This window comes from Corvus moneduloides, chromosome 6 (genome assembly GCF_009650955.1).
Source record: "Corvus moneduloides isolate bCorMon1 chromosome 6, bCorMon1.pri, whole genome shotgun sequence".
Taxonomy (NCBI): domain Eukaryota; kingdom Metazoa; phylum Chordata; class Aves; order Passeriformes; family Corvidae; genus Corvus; species Corvus moneduloides.
In genome coordinates, this window is record NC_045481.1 from 6951367 (window position 1) to 6971976 (window position 20610).

At 47.0% G+C, this 20610-nt stretch overlaps 1 protein-coding gene across 1 annotated transcript in view; it reads left to right on the forward strand.

The window, feature by feature from the left end:
• SYNE2 (spectrin repeat containing nuclear envelope protein 2) overlaps positions 1 to 17407 on the forward strand; it is a 165381-nt gene extending 147974 nt beyond the window's left edge. Inside the window, 12 exon segments of the mRNA XM_032112608.1 lie at positions 81 to 149; positions 951 to 1087; positions 1962 to 2088; positions 3689 to 3900; positions 13358 to 13558; positions 13915 to 14043; positions 14528 to 14716; positions 15372 to 15461; positions 15681 to 15727; positions 16302 to 16519; positions 16522 to 16545; positions 16548 to 17407. Of these exon segments, the coding sequence (XP_031968499.1) occupies positions 81 to 149; positions 951 to 1087; positions 1962 to 2088; positions 3689 to 3900; positions 13358 to 13558; positions 13915 to 14043; positions 14528 to 14716; positions 15372 to 15461; positions 15681 to 15727; positions 16302 to 16519; positions 16522 to 16545; positions 16548 to 16588 (1484 nt within the window). The 3' untranslated portion in view covers positions 16589 to 17407.
• The last annotated feature ends 3203 nt before the right edge of the window (positions 17408 to 20610 follow it).

Below are 20610 nucleotides of genomic sequence, written 5' to 3' on the forward strand. Positions count from 1 at the left end.
GCTGTCCCTCATTGTTTCAGTTGTTCTTAATAGTTGGAAAATATTGAATAGTGAGGAAAATGACATTATTCTTTTTTCAGATGTAGAAATCACTGAAAACCCTGAGGCATATCTTAAAATGACCACAAAAACTTTGAAAGCATCTTCTGGTAGGCACCTGCTAATGCATGTGTCTGAACATGGCAATCTCCCTGTGCTGCACGCTATATTCCTCAACCTCTCTCATACGTAATGTCTGACTTCCTGCCTTGTGTGGACACCATGTCTCATCCTGTCATGGTGTTCTTACGCTGCAGTATCCACATGGACATTAAAAGCAGTCAAGAACACACCATTTAGATTTTGCCTGGTAAATGCCAAGGTGGTTAATGTGCATTTCATTGTATTGATCCAAAGTCTTTTGGTTCTTTCTCGGTGGTTTGCTCTGGGTAGTAACAATTTTTGGTTATTTCTAATTTTGGTCGCATAATTACTGAGGGCCGTAGCTCCAACTCTGCAAGTATTTTTCTGTGGTTTGTGCATGACAGAACTACGTGTGTCCTGTCTGTTAAATCCAGAACAAACATTCTCCAAACCAGGACATGTCTAACTTGTTCCCACTGACATGTTGCAGATGTGTGATAGTTACTGTTGGGATGCAAACTTTACAAAACCACGGTGCAGCCTTGTCTTTTGGTTTTTTTGAATACTCATACCTGTATTCAAGCATTTTCCAGAAGAAAACAGAATGTCCCATAACTGCATGGCTCTCATCTCATTACCTTTGAAACACTGTTGATGTTTTGCAAATGTGCATGCTTTGCAAGGAAAGCTGCAAAACTGTCATTTTTATGCCATAACTTGATGCCATTTTATTCAAAGCGCTTTCTAACTTAATACAAAGCAACAGCTTCTTCATGGAGGTGGGATCTTCTGCTCATGGTGTGTGATTTTGGTTTTATTTGTTTCAGGAAAGTCTGTTTCAGAAGCTCATCCTTGGCATTCTCCGGGTAGCCCAGTCTGCAGGAAACACAGATATAACCAGGCAGAGATGGTTGGAAATGTGTTGTCTGGACCAGAGACAAGTACTCCCTATAAACCAGACTATGTGAGTTGGAGGCTCTGTGGGCACTCAACCTGTACTACATAGTTTGTTTGTTTGTTTGTTGTTCTGTGTAACTCCATCCACTTCCCTTCTCCAGCATCAAGGAAAAGAATAGTTGGAGGGGAATTTTCACTTCATGCAAACTTAGACATTATTTCTGGTGGCTCAGGTTGGACTCCTTGTCAGTCAGTGTCTGGAGGAGCTTCCTTACTCTGTTGTCACAGGACAAGTCTAGGAGAATTTAACCCCCACAAAGGAGAGAGTGTGAATCTCTTGATACATCTCTGATATATCTATACTGATATATCTCCCTTTCCTAAGCAAATTTGAGGGGTCCTTTTCTAACATGTAACACACCATTTAATCAGCTTCTAGGTATTGAAAAATGTGCCAAAATGGCTTATTGTCCATTGCTACCTCAGCCTTGGTGGCTGTTTGCCAGCCATGGCTTCACCAGCAGCTGCCAGGCTCAGTGGATCTGGACCCGTTGTCAGCACTCTTCCAGACAGGGTGGTACTGGTATCTGGCTGCTTTTGTCATCATTAATCCAGTCTCGGAGCCTTAGAGTCAATATTGCCAAGACCCACAATCCAACAAAGAGCATCAGCAAATATACATTGTCTGGTACATGTAGTGCAAAAGCAATTGATTTGCCATGTCCACTCATGTAGTAACTGGCATCACCATGGTGTGTGTTTGTTTACTGGAAAGGCACAGAGAGCCAGTGTAAACTGTTAGCAAAGCTGCAGAAGCCCAGTGCTAAATCTGACATGCAAGAGCTCAGCAGCAGCCCAGCCACCCCAAAGTAGCAAAAATTAGGTTGGACCTTTGACATCCTGTTAACCTGCAGGGCTCACCCACCAAAATGTCATTCCAGGTGAAGCAGCTCAGCTCTGCAAGCAGCAGCAGCAGCAAGGAGAAAATTCCATCTGCCAACATGAGCGATGAGGAGCCCCAGGATGACCAAGAACTTGTGAATATAGCAGCAGCAGAGAAGCAGTCAGGTACAGAGCATTAGGAGTGGCTTTGGGGCTGTGGTGTTTGTCCTGTGACTCTGGAGGGACAAAGCAGAGATGGCACGAAGGCAGCACATTTGGGAACAAAAGAAAAAAAAAAAAGTATTTTGCCAAGTTTCACTGAGCTGCCTTCTCACCTGCCTCTGTCCAACCCGTGTGTGCTGTTCTAAGCTTTCACATTTTCTGCCAGAATTGAGATTTTTCTCTCTCAAATATACTTCTATCTCTTGGCTTGTTGCAATAAATGGGAGCAATTTCACTTTTGTGTGATGCTGAACACTTCAGAGACTTTTAATCAGAATTCAAACTGAAGTCTCTGTCTAAAATAAGATTGCTATGTGGAGTTATTGGCACTCCATAGAACAAGATGCTACAGCTCCCATTTACAGAAATGTTTTGTCAAAGCTGGTAATGTATTCTGTTCTCCAGTGTCTTTACAGTGGTCCTTTCTTGCAAACAGACCAGCAAGCTAGTTCTCTTGACCTTTTAGGACCTCATTCCTGGTTTCAGGTGCTTGAGATTGTAACAACACATTGTACTGCAATCACAAAAGCAAATAATGTGCTAAAAAGAAGGGTGCAGCTACATGCACCAGCTTACTTAGTTTGTGTCTCTGGTCTCACAAATGGTCCAGGGTTGTGTCCCATCCTTGGGATGAATAGGAAAAGCCTGAGAATGGTTTAGATGTGCTTTCAGAAAGTGTTAGTGATCACACAGGTGGCATCTCCATGCCCTTTAGCACTGAATTGATGAAACATAGAGTCATTAGAATGGTTTGGGTTGGAAGAGACTTTAAAATCCCTTGTGCAGGGACACCTTCCACCAGACCAGGTTGCTCAAAGCCCCATCCTGCCTGGCCTTGAACACTTCCAGGGATGGGGCACCCACAGCTTCTGTGGGCAACCTGTGCCAGGGCCTCAGCACCCTCACAGTAAGGAATTTCTTCCTAAGATCCAGTATAAACCTGTCCTCCATCAGTGTAAAGCCATTCCCCCTTGTCCTGTCACTCCACACCCTTGTCAAAAGTCCCTCTCCAGCTCTCTTGGAGCCCCTACAGGCACTAAAAGTTGCTCTAAGGTCTCCCCAGAGCCTTCTCTTCTACAGGCTGAACAGCCCCAACTCTCAGCCTGTCTTTACAGGGGAGGTGCTTCAGCCCTCTCATCATCTTTGTGGCTTCCTCTGGGCTCCCTCCAGCAGCTACACACAGACACAAAACACAAACCCAAGTCCTAACTGCTGGATCATATTTGTCCCATGATGGATTTTGGTTTTCACCAAATCACAGCTGGGCTCATTGAATTCTGTCTCCTTAGATTTGGTCTGCTCTTCCAAGTGAATTAAACCATCTCCAATTAATGTGATTTAGATTCTCTGTAGCATTGCTACGTGGATAACTTGACCAGCAATATGAAATTTAGACACTGCAGAATCTTAAGAAAAGATGTGGCTGAATAAGAGTAACACATTACAGCTATTATTTGGTCTCAAGCAGAATGGAGAATAATTTACTTGCAAAACTTCTTGCATCTGTTTTTCATACTCCTTCCTTTACTGAAGATTTAAATGTTTGGTTTTTTATTATTTGCAGGCATTATTGATAGATGGGAGCTCATCCAAGCTCAAGACCTCAGAAATAAACTTAGGATGAAACAGAAATTGCAGCAGTGGCAGCAGCTGGACTCAGACCTCAGTGACATCTCTGCTTGGCTTGATAAAACTGAGCAAGAGTTGGAAGAGCTGCAAAAAGTGAAGCTTCCGACCAGCATGCAGGCATTGGAACAAAAGGTCAAGAAATTGAAAGTAAGTTATGGCATGCTGAGAAGAGGGATTTCAAGATGCTGATGTTTTTTATCTGTGTGCTCCTGGGATGAGCTGGCAGCATGGATGCCAATAGCAACGTTCCTGTGCCACAGGGTAGCTGAACTGCTCTCAGCTAAGAGGATGAAAGAGTGTCTCGGTTTTGAAAGACAGGTGTCTGCTAAGGAAGGCAGAGGCCCCCCTTGAAGTGGCAGATATAACCCCTTTTCCCTCCAAGTTATTATATTTTGAAATCAAGAGCCTTTAGGCGAAGATGTGGGAAATAGGAATAACAGTTCTTTACTATATATATATATATGTATATAACCAGTCAAACAAAACAACAACAACTATGGCAGTAACAGCAATCACAAACCCAGTGCCAGCCTTCTCGGCTGTCAGGCTATTTCCCCTCGGGTGCAGTTCCGCTCGCAGCCGGCAGGGGCGCTGGCGGCTCCCGGTGAGCAGGGCAGGTGCGATGGTTCCCCCGCGGCTGCAGGGGGCGCTCCGGAGCGAGCTCGGGACACACGCGGCACCGGTGCTCCGGGGATCCCGGGAAGGGATGGGACAAAGGCTTCACAAACCGCTGGGCAGCCGATCCCGGACTCTCAGGGACAGCAGGCTGGAACGGCAGGGACGAACGCAAATCCCGGGTGGCAGACGAGATGTATCCAGATGGGAAAAAACCCACGGAGGCCCAGGCAGGCAGGGCGAGCAGGGCTACAGCGTAGCGAAAGCTCGAAGCAGCAGCGGAGCAGGGCAGCCACAGCTCGGTCTCCAGCAGGGCAGGGAAAGCGGCTTTTGGGGTCCCGGCGTTGTTTCCAGCGGGAAGAAAGAACGGCCAAAAAGAAAGAAGCAGCAGCTCCTTTCTCTGCAGCTTCTCTCCCCGGACGCTCAGAGCGAACTGCCCCCACACCCAGGTGTAGACAAAGGAGTAGCCAGGTCCGCCCCACTCCCCTTTTGTCTTTCTTAAGTACAGCTATTTGTCCCCTAGCAACATGCATATGGGAGAAAATTCCTTTAACAGAGAAAAAACAGACTAAACTAAAACCCCAACATTATCCACCCCGAATTTTTTCCCATACCAACATGTTACATGAAACTTAACTTTTTTTAACCATATAAATCTATGCATTACCCAAATTATATACAAATATACATGCTGATACTGATACAAGTACAGAGCCATGGGTAGTTCACCCTAAAACAAGGTCCCCTTGAGGTAAGCATCGGGTCTCTCCATCCTTTTGCATCACCCACCAGGTGCAACCTGGTCCCTGAGCAAAAACAACCCCACGGATGGGTTTGTCTTTGCTCAAGGCAGACTTTACCCAAACAGTTTTTCCAAGCATACCTCTCATGTGCACCACTGGAACCTTATCCCCGTCTGTTGTTTGTAGGGGTTCAGATTGGGCAGGGCCTGCTCGGCTGGTGGAACCTCGAGTGTTAACTAACCAGGTGGCTCTTGCTAAATGCATCTCCCAGTTTTTGAAAGTCCCCCCACCCAGTGCCTTCAAGGTGGTTTTAAGCAGTCCATTACACCGCTCAACCTTCCCAGCTGCTGGTGCATGGTAAGGGATGTGGTACACCCACTCTATGCCATGTTCTCTAGCCCAGGTGTTTATAAGGCTGTTCTTGAAATGAGTCCCATTGTCAGACTCGATTCTCTCAGGGGTGCCATGCCTCCAAAGGACTTGCTTTTCCAGGCCCAGGATGGTGTTCCGGGCAGTAGCATGAGGCACAGGGTAGGTCTCCAGCCATCCAGTGGTGGCTTCTACCATTGTGAGCACATAGCGCTTGCCTTGGCGGGTTTGAGGCAGTGTGATGTAATCAATCTGCCAGGCCTCCCCATACTTGTATTTGGACCATCGCCCACCATACCACAGAGGCTTCACCCGCTTGGCCTGCTTGATCGCAGCGCATGTCTCACAATCATGGATAACCTGGGAGATACTGTCCATGGTTAGATCCACCCCTCGGTCTCGTGCCCACTTATAGGTGGCATCTCTGCCCTGATGACCTGAGGCATCATGGGCCCATCGAGCTAGGAACAGTTCTCCTTTATGTTGCCAATCCAAGTCTATCTGGGACACCTCTATTTTCGCAGCCTGATCTACCTGTTTGTTGTTACGATGTTCTTCATTAGCCCGGCTCTTGGGGATGTGAGCATCTACATGACGGACCTTCACGGATAGCTTCTCTACCCGAGTGGCAATGTCTTTCCACTCTTCAGCAGCCCAGATTGGTTTTCCTCTGCGCTGCCAGTTTGCCTTATTCCACCTTTCCAGCCAACCCCACAGAGCATTGGCTACCATCCATGAATCAGTGTAGAGGTAGAGCTTTGGCCACTTCTCTCTTTCAGCTATGTCCAGAGCTAATTGGACAGCTTTGAGCTCAGCAAATTGGCTCGATCCACCTTCTCCTTCAGTAGCCTGTGCAACTTGTCGTGTGGGGCTCCATACAGCGGCTTTCCATTTCCGGCTAGCGCCTACAATTCGGCAGGAACCATCAGTGAAGAGGGCGTATTGTCTTTCACTCTCTGGTAGCTCGTTATATGGTGGGGCTTCTTCGGCACGTGTCACCTGCTCCTCTTCTTCTTCAGAAGATAACCCAAAAGTCTCACCTTCCGGCCAGTTCGTAATTATTTCCAAGATCCCAGGGCGACTTGGGTTTCCAATTCGGGCGCGCTGCGTGATGAGGGCAATCCATTTGCTCCAAGTAGCGTCGGTGGCGTGATGCGTGGAGGGAATCTTTCCTTTGAACATCCACCCCAGCACCGGTAGTCGGGGTGCCAGGAGGAGTTGTGCCTCTGTGCCGATTACTTCTGAGGCAGCCTGGACTCCTTCATAAGCTGCCAGGATTTCCTTCTCTGTGGGAGTGTAGTTGGCTTCAGATCCTCTGTAGCTTCGGCTCCAGAATCCCAGTGGTCGGCCCCGAGTCTCACCAGGCACCTTCTGCCAGAGGCTCCAGGACAGACCCTTGTTCCCGGCTGCAGAGTAGAGCACGTTCTTCACCTCTGGTCCTGTCCTGACTGGGCCAAGGGCTACGGCGTGAGCAATTTCCTGTTTGATCTGGGCGAAGGCCTGCTGCTGTTCAGGGCCCCAGTGGAAATCATTCTTCTTGCGGGTAACCAGGTAGAGAGGACTCACGATCTGGCTGTACTCGGGAATGTGCATCCTCCAGAAACCTATGGCACCTAGGAAAGCTTGTGTTTCCTTCTTGTTGGTCGGCGGAGACATTGCTGTGATCTTATTGATGACCTCAATGGGAATCTGACGTCGTCCATCTTGCCACTTTACTCCCAGGAACTGGATCTCTCGGGCAGGTCCCTTGACCTTGCTCTTCTTGATGGCAAAACCAGCTTGCAGGAGAATTTGAATTATTCTCTCTCCTTTCTCAAACACTTCGGTTGCGGTGTTCCCCCACACAATGATGTCATCAATGTACTGCAGATGTTCTGGAGCCTCACCCTTTTCTAGTGCAGTCTGGATCAGTCCATGACAGATGGTGGGACTGTGCTTCCACCCCTGGGGCAGTCGATTCCAGGTGTACTGCACGCCCCTCCAGGTGAAGGCAAACTGAGGCCTGCACTCTGCTGCCAGAGGAATGGAGAAAAATGCATTGGCAATGTCAATAGTGGCGTACCACTTTGCTGCTTTGGACTCCAGCTCGTACTGGAGCTCCAACATGTCCGGCACGGCAGCGCTCAGTGGTGGAGTCACTTCATTCAGGGCACGATAGTCCACAGTCAATCTCCATTCCCCGTCAGACTTGCGCACAGGCCAGATGGGGCTGTTGAAGGGTGAGTGGGTCTTGCTGACCACCCCTTGACTCTCCAGCTCACGGATCATCTTGTGGATGGGGATCACAGCATCTCGATTTGTCCGATACTGCCGGCGGTGCACTGTCGAGGTGGCAATTGGCACTCGTTGCTCTTCCACTTTCAGGAGCCCAACTGCAGAAGGATTCTCAGATAGTCCAGGCAGGGTGTTCAATTGCCTAATGCCCTCTGCCTCCACAGCAGCAATCCCAAATGCCCACCTGAGTCCTTTTGGGTCTTTGTAGTAGCCATTCCGGAGGAAGTCTATGCCCAGAATACACGGGGCCTCTGGGCCGGTCACAATCGGATGCTTTTGCCACTCCTTCCCAGTCAGGCTCACCTCAGCTTCCAAAAGGGTCAACTGCTGTGATCCCCCGGTCACCCCAGCGATGGATACAGGTTCTGCCCCCACATGTCCCGATGGCATTAAAGTACACTGTGCTCCAGTATCAACCAATGCATCATATTTTTGTGGCTCTGATGTGCCAGGCCATCGGATCCACACCGTCCAGAAAACTCGGTTCTCCCGTGCCTCTTCCTGGCTAGAGGCAGGGCCCCTCTAGCCCTGGTTATCATTCTTTCCCTGGGCGTACATGCTCGAGGTACCTTCAAGGGGATCCGACATATCATCCTCCCTTCTGTACTGCCTGGCAGCTCGGTCACGGGAGGCTGAGGCTACCTTCACCTTAGCGGAACCCCCTCGGTTAGTGCCTCCCTCCTTGAGTTCACGCACCCGCGCTGCCAGGGCAGAGGTGGGTTTCCCATCCCACCTTCTCATGTCTTCCCCATGCTCACACAGGAAAAACCACAGCTCAGCTCGTGGGGTGTACCCTCTCTCTCTCGCAGGGGGACGACGGGCTCTGACTTGGGGGCCTGTGACTCGCACTGGTGCCACGCTGACCCTCCTCATCTCCTCCCTCATCTCCTCCCTCATCTCCTCCCTCATCTCCTTCATCTCCTCTTTGAGGTCCTGGACCACAGCAGAGACATGAGCTTTTAGCGGGCCATTGATCATGCTGTCATAATGCCTGAGCCTGTTGGCAACAGAGCCCACTGTTTCTCGGGTATTGTCAGCATCAATCGTTGCAATGAAGGTGGTGTATTGTGATGGCCCTAGCCTTGCCAGGTTCCACATCATCTGTCCTGTGCACCTGACCTTATCGGGGTCATTATCATGCTGTCCATCCTTCCCAAAGAGTACCTCTAATATTGCCACCTCTCTTAGCTGTTGGATCCCTTGCTCGAGTGTCTTCCACTGCATTCTATGATGATACTCCTGCATTCTTTCTTTGTGAATGAACCTTTCTCTCACACTCATTAAGAGCCGCTCCCAAAGAGAGAGAGGCCCTGGCTCCCGCACAAATATCTGGTCCACACCTGGGTCCTGGGTCAACGATCCCAGATACCTTGCCTCACCACTATCCAGTTGCACACTTGTGCCCATAAGGTCCCAAACCCGAAGCAGCCAGGTGGTATAAGGCTCACGCCCCCTTCGCACAATGTCGTTTCGCATAGCACGGAGACTGTCGTGCGACAGGGACTCAGTGATGACTTCTGGCTCTGGCTCTCCTGCTGGTTGTGAGGGCCCTGGTTGCCCATCATCATTAACCGGTCGTACTGATTTGGTCTTATACTTCCTCCTTTGCACAGGGGCGACTGCTGCTGGCTGTGGTTGTCCTTGTGGTTCAGCTGAAGCCTGGAAGGTTGTAACATCCGTGGGTTCCACTGCTGCACCATCGGACTCACCCTCTTTGGGGCAGGGAGAGGGTTTTTCACTAGCTGAGGAGGTGTATTCCCTTAGCAATTGGCATATCTCCTGGCGCACCTGGCCCATCTCCTGGCACATCCCCTGGCGCACCTGACCCATCTCTTGGCACATCTCCTGCATCCCTTTTGCCAGTACCCCCACCCAGTTTGGGTAGTCCATTTCTGAGGTGGACTGTTGGGCAGTATCAGTCTGTGGGGCGGGATCTCTAGTGTCTGGGGCTGTGGCAGGCTCTGGCTCTGGGGTAGGATCTCTAGTGTCTGGGGCCGTGTCAGGCTCTGGGGCAGGATCAGGCTCTGGGGTAGGAACTCTACTCTCTGGGGCCATGTCAGGTTCTGGGGCAGGATCAGGCTCTGGGGTAGGATCTCTAGTCTCTGGGGCTGGTGTCCGGGTAGATATCCAAGCCAATCTCAACTTATCCTTGAATGCTAAATAGAGTAGGCCTATCAGCAGCAGATGGTTAGTATTCAGAGGGAATTTAAACCCTTCGAAAATTGATGGGGTGGGCCCAAAGAACTGGTTGAGGGGTTGGGAGAAAACTTCTCCTGGTGTCATTTCCTCACAGAAGGTACCATTGTTAACATAACCCCAAAAACATGTGCTCAGTGTGTGATAGCTGTTTATCCATGTGCCCACATTCCGGAGGAAGTTAAAAACCCATGAATTCCTCACCTTCTCGACCCATAACGCAAGCTGGATAACAGCAATGGTAGCCTTAGTCAGAGGACCCATATTCAAGTAAGGAGCTGCAAAGGGGAAGAATATAGCCACGGCTACATGCCACCCGAACCAGGGTAAACTAGACCACATAGTGCTGCCTAACAAGGTTCCAATATCCAGCACACAAAATAAAGTTATCCAGGAACTGTTATTCCTTTTTCACCTCTATCTCTTAATGCCCTTAGGCCCCACGTTGGGCGCCAAGATCTGTCTCGGTTTTGAAAGACAGGTGTCTGCTAAGGAAGGCAGAGGCCCCCCTTGAAGTGGCAGATATAACCCCTTTTCCCTCCAAGTTATTATATTTTGAAATCAAGAGCCTTTAGGCGAAGATGTGGGAAATAGGAATAACAGTTCTTTACTATATATATATATATGTATATAACCAGTCAAACAAAACAACAACAACTATGGCAGTAACAGCAATCACAAACCCAGTGCCAGCCTTCTCGGCTGTCAGGCTATTTCCCCTCGGGTGCAGTTCCGCTCGCAGCCGGCAGGGGCGCTGGCGGCTCCCGGTGAGCAGGGCAGGTGCGATGGTTCCCCCGCGGCTGCAGGGGGCGCTCCGGAGCGAGCTCGGGACACACGCGGCACCGGTGCTCCGGGGATCCCGGGAAGGGATGGGACAAAGGCTTCACAAACCGCTGGGCAGCCGATCCCGGACTCTCAGGGACAGCAGGCTGGAACGGCAGGGACGAACGCAAATCCCGGGTGGCAGACGAGATGTATCCAGATGGGAAAAACCCACGGAGGCCCAGGCAGGCAGGGCGAGCAGGGCTACAGCGTAGCGAAAGCTCGAAGCAGCAGCGGAGCAGGGCAGCCACAGCTCGGTCTCCAGCAGGGCAGGGAAAGCGGCTTTTGGGGTCCCGGCGTTGTTTCCAGCGGGAAGAAAGAACGGCCAAAAAGAAAGAAGCAGCAGCTCCTTTCTCTGCAGCTTCTCTCCCCGGACGCTCAGAGCGAACTGCCCCCACACCCAGGTGTAGACAAAGGAGTAGCCAGGTCCGCCCCACTCCCCTTTTGTCTTTCTTAAGTACAGCTATTTGTCCCCTAGCAACATGCATATGGGAGAAAATTCCTTTAACAGAGAAAAAACAGACTAAACTAAAACCCCAACAAAGAGGATCTTAGGCAAGGTGCTTCTGTCTTCATATACAGAGATTGGCAGGCAGAAATAAAAACCTCTCCACCTCTACCTTTCTGTTTTCTTGCACAGTGATAGCGACATCTTTTCCTTGTGCCATTCCCCTATATGCAAACCAGAAACAGATGAAAATTAGCCAGGTCAACAGGCTGCAAAGTCTAGGTTGATTTTTTTTTTTTTTAATTGAATCAAGGGCAGGGTGTAATTCCACCAGGAGACTGACAAAGATCTGCTCCAAAGCTGTGGTTTCTGCAAGTTGAGCCAGCAGGTTACCAGGGCACATGTAAGTGCTGGGGCCCTGGCAATCGGGTAATGAAATTCCTCAGGTTGAAGTCTAAGAGAGCAAGTGTTCCTGAAATCTGTGGGAGTGCAAAATCCCTTTGTGCTCACCCCTCACCAGCTGCCCTGTGTGGAGTCACCCTGAGGCTGCTGGTCATTGTGGTGTCACCCTTGTGGTGATGCTCACAAACAGGACACTGCAGGACAGAGGAGGGATTTCTTAGGCATGCTGAGAGTCTGTTTAAGCCTATGTATCCTGGAGTAGTTATTAGGCCGGGGACAATGACTCTGCACTCCAATAAGATTGACTCTGACTCCCTCAGCTAGTCTGGATTAGGCACCAAGCACTAGGAAAGGTTTGGTGGTGCCTCCTGAGTGTAGGGAGGTATTTCCCTTCAGCCTGGAGTTGGGTGTCTGACCTCCTCAAGGAGCAGAGCTTCACTTCTTCTCTGTTCTGCATCTGCTTAAGAGGAGTCCAGCTGGCTGTAAATCCACTTTTCAGACAGTTTGGCTTTGTAGGGGTGTTAAAAGAGCCAGTGTGCTGTAAGAAGTGAATTTCATGAGGTGTCAGGACATCCCGATTGCCTGGGATAAGGATAAAGCCAGTCTGCCTGCAGAATGGCTTACTGGTGTTCAGAAGTCTGTGGTAGACTCTTTGCTTTGTCTGATATTAAAAGAAACTTTATTGCCTGGAGGAGGGGGACAGGGTCCTTTGATGGGTGAGAAGTAATTTAGACCAGCAGTTTTCAACAAGTGGGACTCAGTTCCTGAGAATATAAAGATTGACACTCTTGGATAGAAAGGCTGCTGAGAAAAGCAATCTGGGCTGTGTGGCTTGTGGGATTCATCCTGCAGCTCTTACTTTCCCTGCTGCAAGAGCAACCTGGAAAAGATTGAGTACCCTTGATTCAAACTGTAAACTGGAAGGTACAAGGAAGGTATTGTTTGGCATTCTCTTTTAAAAAAAAAACCTTCAGGTTTTTTTAATTAAAAAAACCTACAGGCTCAGCCTTAACATGAAGGTGGTTAGATGATATTACCTTGGCTTTGCAAATTCCGTATTATTCCCCATGCAATTCTAAGGGAGAGCAGGAAAGCAGGCAGGACTGCCTTTGGGCCTTGACAAGACAGAGAAATGGGCTGACAGAAACTCAGACCAGAGAGAAGAAAAATAATTTCTCACAATGGGGTGGTGTGGTGTGGGACCAGGGGCCCAGAGGAGGTGGGGAATCTCCATCCTGCAAGATACTGAAAATTTGAGTGGATGAGGCCCTCAGCATCCTGCTCAGAGTTTGAAGTTGGTCCTATTTGAAACAGGAGAACAGAGCACAGACCTCCAGATGTCCCTGTCAGCATTATTCTAGGATTCTAGAATGTCAGAACCTTTATCAATTAGGAGAAAATACCGTGTGATGACCTATGGGAGTATTTGTCCAAATGTCAGGGAAAGAGGCAGCTCAGAGGAATTGAAAGGCAGGTGTGGATTAAGTCATAGTGCCTGTGACTTAGGGAGAAGCACAAGCCCAATCACACTTACTTTCTTCAAAGTGAAGGTTTTGGCTTTAAAAAAACCCCAAACATAAACCTACCTTAATGTGTTTTTCAGCAGTATTGGAAAGCCACCAGATTCAAACATCTTCCCCAATACCTGTGACACTTTTGAGTGCGTGGTTTCATTGCAAATAAACAATATGTTTTTCATCATTCATAAAAGCTCCTAATCCTCTTTTTCTACCAGGACATGCTTAAAGCATTTGAGAACTACAAAGCAGTGTTGCTTTCTGCTAACCTGAGCAGCAAAGAGTTCCAGAAAGCAGACAGCACAGAGTTCAAGGAGCTGCAGAACAGGCTTCGGAAGGTCAACTTGCATTGGGAGAAAGCAAGTCGTGCACTGGACAGCTGGAGGAAGGGTTTACAGCAAGCCTTACTGCACTGCCAGGTGCATATCACATGCCAGCTTGTAAGGGAAAAACTCTTTGGGATGCTGCTGAGGGGTAGATAAGGGGAGAGGGCAGGTGGGTAAATCCTGTGCATCAGTGAAATGGTCACTCACAATCCAAGACATTTTATTTCCTTATAAAGTTGCCTCTGATGGATTGAAACAGTTTAGTAAAACACCTTTCAAGTGGGTCATACGCCTTTACGACATAGGTGCAATGGTTTAACAAGGTTTCTGTACCCTCACTGATTGTGACTTCGTGGTGGCTCTGTCTAATCTGGTCTGGGCATTTTGTTGGTAGGTGAAGGCACTGTAAAGGTGTTCTCTCTTATGTGCCAGTATTTTTGTTTCTCTAGGATTTCCATGACCAGAGCCAAAAACTAATCCTGTGGTTAGCAAGTGCTGAAAGCCGGAGGGATGAAGCACAAATCACAGATCCCAATGCTGATCTCAATACAATACTGGAATGCCAAAAGGAGCTGATGGTAAGTGTAGTCTCAACTGCAGCACCTCAGCTCTCACCACACAGTGAAGAGCAGGATGTTTATGTTTCACAGTGTCTGCAGCCTGTCCTCAAACCTGCTGTACTCAGGCATGGGGGTGGTTTTTGAAACAGACCAAGATATTGCCTGTACAAGGCACTTTTTCCATAATTACATATCATAATTAAGTTTCTTATGAGCAGTCTTTATGCTGGAGTAAGACTTCCAATTTCCAAAATTTAATGTTCTCTCTATATGAATTACCTGCTGCTAGAACTATTTTTAAATGTTAGTTCAAGCAGGTACAACCAGTCTCTTCAAGAGAACTTCATTTCCTATGTAGTTGTAATAACCATTCATGTGCCTTGTGGATTCTCAGGCAGGTTGTGTTGTTCCTTAAAGCCTTCCAGAGTTCCTCCCTTTAGGAGAACATCTGTGAAGTTTAAGGTAACAGTCTGTTGTGCTGTTTTTGTTTGTTTGTTCTCAGCAACTGGAGAAAGAGCTGCTGGAGCAACAGCTTAATGTAAACTCCCTCCAGGAGCTCACTGCTTACCTGCTGCTGAAATCAGATGGTGATTACATTGAAGAGGAAGAGAAGGTCCATGTAATTGGAACGAAACTGAAACAGCTGATTGAACAAGTCTCTCATGACTTAAAAACAATACAAGGGAATCTGGTGAGTTGGAATTTGAATACTCGTTTGTGGATCTTCTTTACTGAAAAGAAACAGCATATTAAGAGTGAAGGTATTTATAAAAAAACTGACTCAAAGCGTAAATACTTCCACCTTCAGAAGATGAAAAAAGAACAGTTCTGGCTGTAGGAAAAACTTCAAAACCACAAGGCTAGTACAGTATTGTAACAGAGGAGTTGTGCTGCCTCTGTCCTGAAGGGGTTTGAAGGATAGAGGATAAAGCTCTGAGTAAGGCCTTTGGTCAGGTCTCATAGCTGGCCTTGCTTTGAGCAGGAGGTTGGACTAGATGAACTTCCTGAAGTCCCTTCCAACCTGAATTTCTGTGATCCAAACCAGGTATCAGGCTAGGAGTGTGTAATGAACACACAGGAGCTGAAGTTCATAGCAATGGGTTGCTCATCCTGAGGCCTGTCAGATAGAGAGATTTTCAAGTTAATACCTGTGTGCACCCATTCCATTGTAATTCCTTCAGACTGGGCACTGTAAAACTTTTCTTTATTCTGGGGAACTGGTTATGCTCATGTAAAGGAGCAGTGGGCTGTGCACCTACAGAGGCAGTGAAAGGTGGTTCTTTGTACTTCATTTGTTGTCAGTTTTGAATGTGCATTTTAAAGAGGAAGGTGCCGTTATCTTTTAGGATACCAAAACATTCCTGCTGGTTCCGGATGACTTGGACTCAGGAGTCTATAATCCAGAAGAAGAGAAATCCAGCCCTGCTGTGAAGAAGGCAAGTATTTTTTTTCTAATATTTTGCTATCAGCATATAGTGTATTTTGCCACATTTACTGTGGAAGTTCCTCGAATATAATCATTTTAGGTTTTAGGTCCACGTACCTTATTACAGCATTTACAATCAGACCTTAAAGTCTACAGCTCTCTTTTCTGAGAAAGAGAAATTCCTGGTTGTTTCTGAAATCTGGACACTAAAAGCTATTTCTCTCAACAGATGGCCCTCAGGAGAACTGCTGATGGCAGAAATGGCAGCAGCACAAGGTATTATTTTATATTTGCCTGATCTTTTTAAAAATAGTGAATATGGCAGAGATGAGCTGTGTGCCAGCACAAACCTGGGCAACTGTTCCTTGTAGGTTGACACATGGGTGGAGGTGATTTCTGCCTACCTGTAGTGTCCCCTACCAGCTCTGGGCTGCTCTTTAGGGAATGGTTTCCTTTAGTATTCCTGCTCCAGGACCTCTGCAATGATGTGCAACCCTGGCTTGAGAAAATAATTTTTGTGCCAAATGGGGGGATATTTTATGTTTAAATCCTTCTTTAATTCCACCAGCATGCTTGGAAAAAGAAACTTGCCCCTGAGAGTCACTTAGTACAAACAGACCATGAAGGACAAAGGGAGAACATAACCTGTTCAAAGGGTAGATCTCAGTAATGCCAGGGCGGAGAAGAACCTCATCAGTGTGAGTGGTGTCTTTCCTTTGTGCTTCGACACCTATTTGGAATGGTCTGTTTGCCTCCTGGGAAAAGTTAAGCTTGCATCTGAAAATAGGGTAAAAAAACTTGTTTAACTCAAACCCTGAAGTGCCTGTTGCTCTTTGTTTCTCCTTTCCAGGAGTGAAAGCCATCCACAACCTGTGCAGGCAAACCCTCGGTCTCCCTCTTTCTTCTACCGAGTGTTACGAGCAGCTTTACCTCTCCAGTTGTTCTTCCTGCTGCTTTTGCTCCTGGCTTGCATGATCCCCTCCTCTGAGGAAGACTACAGCTGCACCCAGGCCAACAACTTTGCCCGCTCCTTCTACCCCATGCTGCGCTACACCAACGGGCCCCCCCCGACCTAGGGCACCCTGCAGTCACACCAAAACACTCTCGGGTGGTGCTTTTTTCTCCACGCTGCTCTAGCATCAATCAAGCAGCAAATTTCACATCTCAAAATGTATATCTTGACAAAATTTCAGCGTTCTTTTTGTACGGAAAACAAAACTTTTTCTATAGATTTTTTTTTTTTAAACTGTAAGCAACACACTTTATACTTTGATGCAATAGATACTCTATTTTATAGGGGCAGTGCTCTTAAGCTTGCAAGGTGTTTGGATACTGAGTTCTTAGATGCAGAAACGACATCACAGTAATCTTAAACATAGCAGTCTGTCTTGGGTTAGCATGACAAACAAGCAGGTGAAGAGGGACTTCATTTAACATCATTTCTGCATACACTTCACGTTACTTGTATCTTTTGGTACTGTAATCACTTGGTGGAAACAAAAAAAATTACTTATTTTTGAATCTTTGTTATTGTATTTTATTCATCTAACACGTTCAATATCATGATGCACATTTGTTTTGTTTGACATAAAGTGTTCTAGTGGTTAGGACTGCTGTGTTGTCTTTTTATACCACCTTTGAAATAAGGAATTGCTGCATTGCATGGAAATGGTTTATAATGCACATATTTTCTAGATGAACATGATTATGTAGACTATCCCTGATGTATACAAATAGTGCAATGACTTTTTTAATGAAAGATTTTTTTTCAGTTTTTAACCTGCTGAATAGTGTACAGTACCTTGGGAGAGAATTGTGCATTTTTATAAGCTTTGTTTTTAAAATTAAACTGGCGCTTGGGCAGTGGCTGGAGAAACACTGTGTACAGTCAGCATTGCCACTGCCCCTCGGTTGTACAGTTTGAGTACTCTCATTAAAATTTTGCCAATGTCTGCAGGACTGTGGGTGTGTCTGGTGGGGGGGGATCAGCTTTAGATTCCAGCAGTGCTGCCCCTTCCACTCCTGGAAGAGTCAGTTGCTTTGCCTGCCAACAGAGTGGTGCTGGAAGAAGCACAACCACTCCCTTGCTTATCAGAGCAAGAGATCACAAATCCAGCAGTGGGACCTGTGTTCCGTGGCACAGATCCTTTCCTTTGAAACTCTTGGTGATTTCCTGGAGGAAGAATACAAAGTTAAACGAATTAATGCTTATTACTAGTTTGAAACACTGAACTATTTCCTACCCTGGAACTGACTTTCTATAGGGGGAGTGCTGGAGTGGGGAAATGCAGTAGAGCTCAGTGCAGTAATAAGGGTTTTGGTCAAATGCTTTTTGTGTGTTGCAAATCATCCAGGAATTAGCCACTTTCTGCAGTGCTTACCCACAGAAAATAAGGTATCTGATTAGCCTGTGAGAGTTCTCCCACCCTTTCTATGCTTGTCACCACTGGCGGTTGCTGATTCCCCATCTTCTGGCAGGGGGAGTTACGAAGCAAACTGCTTTGTCCTGGTGTTCAGAGAATGGCCAAACCAACAGCTTTTTCCCAGCCATGGTGGCAAACCCACTGTGGTGGGGTTTTTTTTGTGGTGGTTTTTATTTCCAGGATATTAAACTAAACTCATAAGCTGTGTTGAGGTGCCAGGCTTGTGCTCCAGCACCACCACCTCTCACACTGGTATGGTATCCAGAGATGGATCCCACCTCACACCTCACTGCACACAGGCACACACACTGTCCTCTCTCCCTCTGCCATCATTATTTGGTATTTTCAAAGCAATTACTTCAAGATGGAGCTCATTTAAGTTTCTTACTCTGTAGAAGTGAGCCAAGTCTAACCATTATTTCATTACCAGGTTGTCACAAATACCCATGCAGACCTTTCTGCCAAGAAGTAATAGTCGGTTGCTGACATGATAGTCAGTCCTTCCATTAAAGAACCTGTGCAGGGCAGAAAAATTGAACAGTGTTAAAAGGTCTAAGGAAAATTTCATAGCCTACAATTTCCTTTCATTATGAACAGTTACATCAAATTGTTGAGCTGATGTAATATATAAAAAGAGGCGCTTTCAAGAAATTACTTCAAAATGTCACCAAAAAAAAAAAGTCTGGGAAATAACTTAAATCTTTTTTTTCTTCCAAACCTATTTTAAATAGTTTTATTTCCAGTTGATTGTAATCACTGCACTGTAGTTTGACACTGAAGTCTGCTTTAAAGAAGTCATTTTATATCCCCACCCACTTCTTTGTGTCATCATCTTGCTCAGGACAGGATTGTTGGTGGCCAGAGAAGGAAAAAAAATATTTAAAAGAGAGGGCAGATGCAGTAGTGAGAGCAAGAACAACCCCATTGTGGTTGTGCACATGCATTGTAGGAATCAAACCAAGCCAAAACTAGTTTTGAGTTGAAGTCTTATTTTCTGGCAGTGAGATGAGGTCTCAGTCTGTTCTCAGCTATACCTGCCTCCCTTCCAGCATAGTCAACAGCAATAAGAAGGCTCCAGGGAGACCTAAGAACAACTTCTGGTATCTAAAGCGGACCTAAACAGGACTAGAGAGCTGGAGATGGGCTTTTTACAAGGGGATGTAGTGGTAGGATAGAGGGTGAGGGCTCTAAACTGCCGAAGGGCACGTTTGGATGAGATGTTAGGAAGAAATTCCGTGCTGTGAGGGTAGTGAGGTGCTGGAATAAATTGTCCAGAGAAGCTGTGGCTGCCCCATCCCTGGAAGCATTCAAGGCCAGGTTGGATAGGGCTTGGAGCAACCTGGTCTGGTGTAAGGTGTCCCTCAGACACTGAGCACCCACATTACATGCTCATGAGACCAGGCTGAGCTCAGCTACAGGAGAGAAATGAACAAAAAGCTGTATATTTACATTTCATGGTGCCTCTTTAGTCGACTGCACCAATCCACAACTGAGTGAAACACAGACAAATACCACCAATCCACAGAACTAAAGACAGCTGGGGGAAAGGGAGGGGCTGGGGTGTTGTGGGGTTGTTTTCACATTACCATAACATACATAAAGTGCTTTAAAAGGCACCACTTTCAGTCGGGAACCCATTTCCATTACAAACTCGTGGAGAGAGTGAAATGTTGATAAACTAAAATGACAGGACTCAGAACAAAAAATTTTGTGGAATATGGGCATAGGAGATGTGGCAATGGCTGTGCCAGCTCCTGTATGACAGTGTGGTGAGTGAAGAAGGTTTTGTCTGTTGAGGCAGTAGCAGCAGATGTTGGCATTTTTATAGCGTAGCAATCTCATTTTCTTGTTAAATCAAAATTGCTGGCACTCAGTGCATGAGGAGTGTAGGTGACTCTTAAATGTAAAAAGGTGGAGTTAAACAATATACAGAGCACAAACTGAAGTCTTAGCTATGGCTGTGTGCCATTTAATGCACCACACTTCAGTTTAGTAGTAAAATACTGTGAAAAAATAATGTAAATTATACTTACATTCTGTATTTTAGCAATCCACTTGCTTTTCATACTCCCATTTGCAACAGCCTCTTTCAAACTGGTTTATGCACTGGGTCTCCACAACAGATGACCACATCTTAACTGCTTTGCTGACTCATTACCTCACAGGACCTAAGTAATGTCAAACCATTTTTTCTGAGCTGGATGGTGAGGATAGCAAAGGTGCTTCCATGGTTTCCAGCTCTGAGTGTATGGAAGTGTGACAAGACCTGTGGTAAAATTAGGGGAACCTGAGAAGTTACATTCACATCCCAGCAGTACAGAAATTATGGGGTGAAATGCAGCTGCTACTCCCTGGGTGGAACATGGTTGGCATGTTCAGAACTATTCCACGATGAGTCCCCACACCCACAATCTGCAGCCAGCACCTGCTAAGGGGGATGGGATGGGATGGGATGGAATGGAGGGTGGGGTGGAGTGGAGACACCTGGCCAGGCTCTGTAGAAACCCTTGCAGGGAGGGGAGCTCTCCAGGGAGACTTAGAGCAGCTTCCAGTACCTGAAAGGGCTACAACAGAGATGGAGAGGGACTTTTGACAAGGACTTGGAGTGACAGGACACTTTGAGGGTGTTGAGACACTGAAACAGGTCGCCCAAAGAAGTTGTGGATACTCCTTTCCTGGAAATGTTCAAGGCCAGGTTGGATGGAGCTCTGAGCAAACTGGTCTGGTGGAAAGTGT